At 28.6% G+C, this 8,517-nt stretch overlaps 1 protein-coding gene across 1 annotated transcript; it reads left to right on the top strand.

The window, feature by feature from the left end:
• The first annotated feature begins 1,862 nt into the window (after nucleotides 1-1,862).
• Nucleotides 1,863-8,240, top strand: LOC108915500 (venom peptide isomerase heavy chain-like). The gene is made up of 7 exons (XM_018721551.1): nucleotides 1,863-2,202; nucleotides 2,254-2,286; nucleotides 2,342-2,467; nucleotides 2,533-2,639; nucleotides 4,435-4,584; nucleotides 7,708-7,861; nucleotides 8,023-8,240. The coding sequence occupies exons 1-7, from the start codon at nucleotides 2,118-2,120 to the stop codon at nucleotides 8,199-8,201; spliced, it is 834 nt and encodes a 277-aa protein (XP_018577067.1). The 5' UTR covers nucleotides 1,863-2,117; the 3' UTR covers nucleotides 8,202-8,240.
• Nucleotides 8,241-8,517: the final 277 nt, after the last annotated feature.

Here is an 8,517-nt window from a genome sequence, read left to right as displayed (position 1 = left end):
AAAAATTTTTCGAGTTGAAAAAATTAGTCCAATGTACAGGGTGCTTTTACGATGAATTTTCAGAAATTGTCAAGAGTAAAGTACCTTTGTTTTTAAAAATATCAAAAATATTTACTTAAGAAAGTTATTAACAACTAATAGATATGACAGAATGTCAATTTTCAATTTGGTCAATTTTTTTTTTATTTACTTTCAACAAGACGGACACGGATTGGGCGAAATAGCCCAATTCCTTGACCTTCTAAAAATCCTGATTTAAATCTAATGGATTTTTATTTATGAGGCTATCTCAAGCAGAAAGTCTATGGGCCCCCTGTTGAGTAATGATTTATTTGAAGTGAAACAAAGAATAAACGATACAATCAATGCCATCCCCCTTCAAGAAATCCAAAATGCCTACACAGAATTTACCAAGTGCGCTGAGCAATGTATTGGTGGCGAAACTTTTGAATAATCATTATATTATTTGTTTATTTATATGTATTATATTACATTGTTACGTTTTTTTCTCTAATAAATAATAGGAATTTGTACTTTGTGGTTGTGAAAAATAGAAAACAACAAAGTTGGCCGATCGAATTGAAAATTGACATTCTAACTTTTAGGTCTCAATAACTTTCTTAAGTAAATATTTTTGATATTTTTAAAAACAAATGTACTTTACTCTTGACAATTTTTGAAAATTTATCGTAAAAACACCCTGTACATTAAATAATTAGACAAATTTTTTCAACTTCCTAGTTTAAGGTCAAGCAGAGATGATGCTCAGAAGCTCAAATCTCAACTCCAAAAATTTTTGTCATTTACACCCCACGTGCACTCAATCCGTGGACACACCTTATATGTGTATTCTCTATTCTCGTTTCTCTGCAATGATATGAACCGTTTATTTTTTTATCTGCCTAGCGCCCTTTTGTCATATAACATCAGGTGGATTAATATGTAGTTCACCTAATCTATGTCATAGGTCATTAACACTGAGATTCACTAACTAGAAACAGTGCTTTTAAAAAAATAGTAACAAAGACTTGAAATGATTTTTAAAAATATTTCAACTCACATTAGTAAATATCTTTATTTACTTTTCATTATGTAGATTTTAGCAAAAACAATTTCAATATTGGTGCCTGTCTATATTGACAAAAAATAATATGTAGTTGAGTTGATAAAGTAACATGCCACAAAGTTATACAAAAACAATCTGTTTTTACAAAATTGTTTTCCATTACAGTTTTGCTTTTTGCCACTCTTTGAATTTTGTTGGGTTGATTTAAAAAGATTATTTCAAATTATTTTTTACCAAGTACATATATATTGTCAGTAGATGGCTAATTTTTCATCTCGGTATTTTCAAAGCCTCCTAAATTTTTAGACAGAAAAAAAAATAATAAATTTAAAAGTCCATGTAAAAAATGTTATGCATTATAAATTGATTAAATTTGAAATACTGTGATTTTAAGTGTAACTAATAATGGGTACGTAGTTAAATTTTGATAAAAAATGTCCCTGACGTGATTTTCTGATAAGTCTAAAGAAATCCCAGGATCATATTAATTGTTCAATAAATATATTCAGAAAGCATTTTTTTTATAAAATTCGTTTGAGTCGTGCGTCGCAAGAAATATGAGAGAGGTAGGACACCTAATGAAATACGCTATAAATAAATTTAATGTCAGTTTTATGTTAAATATTTTTCCTAAAAGTATTCATATTTTTCTTAAAGGCAGTTTTAAAAATAACTAAGAATATTCCTGGTATCACTTAATTATTTCTCTCCTTCCAACACAACTTATTCAAAATTTATTGTCGATAAATTGCTTCCAGGAAATGAAAATGACTAAAAATTTCTCCTAGATAAGACGTCTAACTTTCAACTTAATTTAGATAATATTAGCATTAATGGCATTTACGTACTAAGATATTAATATTCAAATTAACCAGTAAACCACGAATGTAAACATTATTTACGTACATGCTAAACATAAATTAAATCCATTGAGAGGAAAAGATATAAAAGAATGTAAATTCAGCATAATGTGCAGCCTGCTGCTGTCACTGTAAAACCAGTTTGTGTTGTATCACGTTTATGATAATCTATAAATACGTGATTAAAATTCATGTGGCATCTTAACAAGTATTGTTTTCAGTTTTATGTATTACCTCTACACATTATGACAGTAAAATACATCTTTGTAATTATTTGTAAGTAATCCTTATTATTTAAAGTATTTCTAATTGTCTCAGTGGTTTTAGTGTGTTTCTCTGAGAAAACTGTACACAGTTCAGGTGAGTAAAAGTGCAAGAAAACAGGAACTTATAATTTTTTTTCTCAATATTTTAGAATGTGGTGTTTTAAAGAACGCAAATAACCCTCCTTGGAACATAGGGATATATAAAGGAATAAAGAATAATAATTTGGAAATAGTTTGTCTTGGGACTGCCATTAAATCAAACCTCATTGTGACAGGTGCCGTTTCATTTTGTTGATAAACAGACCAGCTTAATTTTATAATTTTTGTTTTTCCTCTTTAGCCGCACATTGCTTATGTGATCAATCTGGAAAGCTCAGAAATGAGGAATTTTATGTATCCTCAAAAAAACTTGACAAAAATATTAAAGACAACAGAAATTTGCAAAAGGTAAGTAACTAAGATAATTTGTTTGCAATTTTAAAACAATCTTTTAATTAAAAGAAAAATTTAACAATATATTTTCTGTACATTTTTTTGTCAAATTAATACAATTATAGAAATTAGCACACTCTAAAGAGAACGCTTGCTAATCGGTTTTATAATAATATTTATTTTTGTAACTAGTGACAGTAGTGACTAGTGAAAATTAAAGTGGTGATATTTTGGTAGGGGTAGGGTTAGAGGGTAGGTAGGTATGGGACTTTCTCCATTCTTAGGGTGAAAAAATTTCAAAGAAATTGACAATAAAAATTAAATAGGGGTTGCCCACACTGAGATTTTGAAAAGAGTATTTATAGATACAATCAGGAGTTGTTTTTTTCTATTTTTTACAAACTGTAATTTTCTTTATAATTATACTTGTTTAATTTTTAATCTGACAACATTCAATTTTTTAAACTTCAGGCAGTAGCTTTAATAAAAACAAAAATTTTGTGAAAAATAAAAATATATCTAGAAAGTTCTTTATGTAGGTCTAAAAATCATCCCCTAAAAATGTGTGCCACGCTTTGTTATCAAAATATGACCACTTCCATTTTCACCATCTAAAACCATTTTTAATAGTTTTAGAAATAATTTTTAATTTTAAAAACTTATAAGAAAGTGCATATTTGGAAACTATATTTTGTAAAATATTGCAAATCCTGACTGATAAGATTTTGTTAGATGTCAAGTTATTTAAAATTGTATTAGCAATTTTTTTTTATCTGATATTTCAAAATACTACAATCACCAATGATTATTGCCAGTGTTCATTGCTGTCTCAAAAACCAAACCTTAAGATATTTTTATCTTATTAAATCAAATCGTTATCAATAAATAAGTGTCTATGAAACATCCCCATTGATTATTCAAATGTATATTTGACCTAAATATATCCTTTTTCCTAATTTTGACAAGTATTCTTATAATGAGAATCCATCAAAAAAACAAAAATAATTAAAGCTTCAAATGTAGTACGGTTATACAGGGTGATTCAGAACTTATCAAAAACAAAAAAAATGTGGATGTCGGAGTATTCTTACAAATACAATTTTGTAAAGAAAAAATCAAAAAGGGCAGTTCGAAAATGATTTAAAAATATACTTCTGACCCTGCATAATGTGACTGACATGGCGGCAAAGTGTGATAAAAACGGACAAACACTTTCGCAAGGAAAGAAATAAATAGAATTTTATAGCACCTATTTTATACCACCAAATTCAACTGCTTTTGCTGTTATTCTTATTATTAATTCATAAAATTAATTTGTGGTTTTAAATAACAAAATAATTTGATATACCTGATTCTATCCACCGACATGTAAACACATTTGGGTCCGTCTTACTCAGTTTCTACGAATTAACACAAATGTTGTCTTGCTTCATCATTAATTAAAACGATATCCATCAACTATGAGTTGCCATACACGCAAGCCATTTTTGACACTAACTACTAAAAAGCTATTGTAAACCCCACAGATAACAGGTAAACACTAACACAACAATGATTGTAAATCGGATTTCAGTATTCGGAGTCGCGGAGGTCAAGCGTGGCTCTCCACACGTAGAGGCTGTAGTTGTCCAGCTATGTAATGGTTACTACAACTTCAATAATTTTTTTCTTGGAACTATAAGGATTTTACAAAATTTTTTTGAAGATATTGACTCCATCTCTCATGCCGCATCTATTCCCAAATTTTTTTAGATAAGTTGTGAATCACCCTGTATTATATTTCAATTTTTTATCTTGTATACATTTAAAGGTGGAAAAAAACAATGTATTTCTTCATCGTGCATTCAAAGGTGATGTAAAGCATGGAGACATAGCTGTTGTGAAGTTGCAAATGAACTTAAAAAATGATGAATCTATACCCATTTGCATCGACTGGGAAAATACTACGCCGTTGTTACATGTGAGTTATTTTTCATATATTTCTAAAATGTTCATTATTAGCTGTAATACTGAAAATTTAACTTAACTATTGATGGTTCTGATGGAACTATTGGTGGAACTTGCAAATTGAAAATATTTTTCCTTATACAGACTGTTACAAATTCGCTTCTCACTACAGGGATCTCGGAAACAGTAAGAGATACGAAGTAGCTTAAATAGAGGCAAAGTTGCGTAATCCGAGGACCAACATTGTGCCTCTAAAAAACCAAGGCAAACATAATTAGTTCTCGAAATTTTTGAAAAAAAAAACGAAATTTTGGAAATCCGTTTTTGTTTCATTTCATTGTCAGCCTGATATTGAAAAAAGAAGAACACTTTCCCATGGCAACTTTTTACCCTCTATCAAATGGCATAATCAAGTTTTATATGTAACATTTCGTCTCTCCAGGACCCTCATCAAATTCATTTTTTTAAATACGACCCTGAAAATTTTATTACATTTTTTGCAAGCCTTCAAGACCTCCAATACTGTACTGCCTCAGCCCGAATTAGATTCAGATGTTTTGTCTCGAACAATTCATCTTCAATGTATGTGTTCTAAAATTATGTATTTTTTTTTTAATTTCTATGTTTCTTGAATTATCAGACACTCTCAGTGTCGTTATACCTTGTGAAATCAACCTAGTTATTTAAACTATTACCATCACATGTTACAATAAAACATTATTAAAGTTTTAATCCCGTGTGCATACCTATTTCTAGGTTTCTCAAGTGCTCAAAATTTAAATAAATTTCTATCTAATTTTTTTCAGGATATTCATACAAATACATCTGTTTTTGAACATTTACTGTAATTTTTTAAAGTATATATAATATTCATTTGGAATTTTGGCTGTTCTTATGCGTTATTAAGAATTAATTTGTCATAATGAATTTAAAATTGTAATACATTTATGTTTAAATTTTGACACAACAACTTATAGAATTATGTATGACCAGATGATTGATCTATTAATGTTTTATTGTAATGTGTGATGGTAATAGTTTAAATATCTAGGTGGATTTAACAGGGTCTAATGACGGTACGATAATTCAATAAACATAGAAATCTAAATAAAAAAATATTGATAAATTTGAAACAAAATACATTGAAGATGAATTTTTCGAGACAAAACGTCTGAATCTGGTTCGGGTAGTTTGCAAAATATGTAATAATATTTCCAGGTTCGTATTTAAAAAAATGAAGTTGATGATGGTCCTGGAAAGACGAACCTTTACATATAAAAACTGATTATACCATTCGATAGAGGGCAAAGAGTTGCCATGAGACAGTGTTCTTATTTTTTCAATATCACCTCAAACAAGGCTGAAATGAAACAAAAATGGACTCCCAAAATTTCATTTTTTTCAAATATTTATAATTATGTTAGCTTTGATTTTTAAGGGGCACAATATTGGTCCCCTGATTATGCAACTTTGCCCCTATTTAAGCTACTTCGTATCTCTTAATGTTTCCGAGTTCTCTGTAGTGAGAAACGAATTTGTAACAGCCTGTGTAGTCAACAACATAATCAAGTTTGAAAAATTTATATAGTTTGAAAATTTTAGTATCTGTCGGTTGATTCTGAAAAAAATATTTAGTACATATGCACTACTGGAAAAAATTACAGGAACAAATAATTTTCATGAATTTTTTAGTGATTTTTGAAAGGCTGTATCTCATGGAAATTGGTCGTATCGAGATAACAAAATAATAATTTTGAAGCTTTCAGTCTAGTTTCAAGATCTTTAGACAAAAAATTTTTTAAGCTACAGTTATCGAGGAATCAAGAAATTCCTTGAGTAAAAAATATTTTCCAAACAAATTTTTTTTTATATATGCATAGACTCAGGAAAATTTTTTCAAACTCAGTCAATACAGAGATCTGTTAGCTTATTCAGCTTCAATTTGATTTTTGCAAGATCTCCATATTGGTTGCCAAGATATTGATGGTGGAAGGAAAATCATCGATATCACAGCAACAAATTATTGCACAATATATTCAAGGGCAGTTTTGAAAACTTGAATAAATTCTCTACAAGGACCTGTAATGATTTTCGAGAAAAAAAAATTTTTTGTCCTTGGCATCAATTTGACAAAAAGTTAAAAAAAATACTTTACAGTTTTTTAGAAAGTCTACCGCTAATTTACAAATATTTTGGAAAGAATTAAAGGAATATATTTATTGCTTCTAAAAACATTTTATCATTATCAAATTAAAAAGATGAATTTTTCTCGACTTTTCCCACAATTTTGCATTATAGTTAAATTTTAGAAAAAGTCAGTAAATTTAAAATAAAAATTTTTCAATGATTTTTTGATTTAGTTTTCCTTTAGAAAACTTGATATTTTCTGCAAAAGTAGTTTGTTTCAAAACCACTTTTTTTGGCAAAAAGAATTGAATCAAAAATTTATTTCAAAACATCTTTCTGCAGCAAAAAAAAATTAATCAAAAGTTTTGTAAACTTAATATTTTTTTATCATGGTCAGACAGTTTGGATTTGAGCTGGAAGTCACTCGTTTAGTAACACTTGTTGCAACTTGCAACCTCTACATTCATAAACTTTGTGTAACATAAATGCCGGCGGTTAAAAAACAAGGATTAAAATCGTGTCAGAAGCGACTAGAACTTTTTCAAATGTCCAACAAGTTTTCTAATAAAAAATGAAAAAAAATTTTGAAAAATAATTCAGTTTTTATAATTTGTTTCCTTAAATTTAAACTATACCTAATGCAAAATTGTGGAAAAGTCAAGAAAAATTCTCCTTTTTTATTTAGATAATATTTTATGTTTTCATAATGTTTAGGAGCAATAAACATGTTCCGTTAGTTCTTACCAAAACTTTGTACATTTGGAACATGAAAATTTTTTGTTCTTTAATTTTTTCCAGTGGTGTATGTACAACTCTTTTTGACATTTCGTTTTTGTTCGAAATTTTTTCTTCGGAAAGTTCTTTATATGAACAAAGCTTTCAAATGTAATATGGGATCCGTACTTCATTTTCAAATCATGACCATTTTAATGTTCACCCACCGCCACTGCTTGAAATACAATAAAATTGTTAGAAAATTAAATACATACATATTCAAATAATTTTTTAGGATGGGGAAAAATTTAGACATTCATCTTGGCAGAATGGCAATCTTAAAATGATCGATGTCTCCTATGTAGATTATGAAAATTGTCCAAATTTGGCATCAACTTCTTTTAGAAAATTCCTTACAAGTGATAAATTGTGTGCCAAGTCTGTTAAGGGTGAGTATGGTGTGTTTGTACTATTTGTACTTTTTAGTTAGTTTTGACATTTATTCCTTTTTTAATAAAATTTTATGATGAATAATAACAGTATCTGTCCAACAATAATTAAGAATTAATTACATTTAATCCCCACTAATCGAGTTTTTTTCTCATTTTAGGCTTAACAGCAGGTGATTTAGATGAAGGATCCGGCTTGGTATATTTCAATTTCAATGATAGTTTATGGTACATAAGAGGTGTGGTTTGCGGACATGACCCAGAAAGAACTGATTTAATAACATATTCTGATGCTGTACTTTATCTGAATTGGTTATCAGATATTTCGTCAAGGCTGTAATTATTTGTGAAATTATATTTATGTAATAAATGTTAATTATAATAATTCTTAGTTTCCATTCTCAAGTGTTGAGCAGACATTTTCAAATGTCCAATTTGCACAAAAAAATAAACCTGTATTTCCCGGAAAACTAAATTTTGCTGACATCTGTCAATTTTTGCCTAAAAATCAAAATATCTTGGAAATGGTCAATCATAAGTATGGAGTCTGCTACGTTTTGAACTTAAAAATAAATGCTCTTTCCAAAAATGCAATAATATCATATAACATTTAAAATAAGAAAGTTGGTATCGACTTCCGGTATAAGCGGAAGTAC

This window comes from Anoplophora glabripennis, unplaced genomic scaffold (genome assembly GCF_000390285.2).
Source record: "Anoplophora glabripennis isolate ALB-LARVAE unplaced genomic scaffold, Agla_2.0 scaffold1452, whole genome shotgun sequence".
Lineage (NCBI taxonomy): Eukaryota > Metazoa > Arthropoda > Insecta > Coleoptera > Cerambycidae > Anoplophora > Anoplophora glabripennis.
Note: the sequence above shows the minus strand (reverse complement) of the source record. Positions and strands in the feature narration are given on the sequence as shown.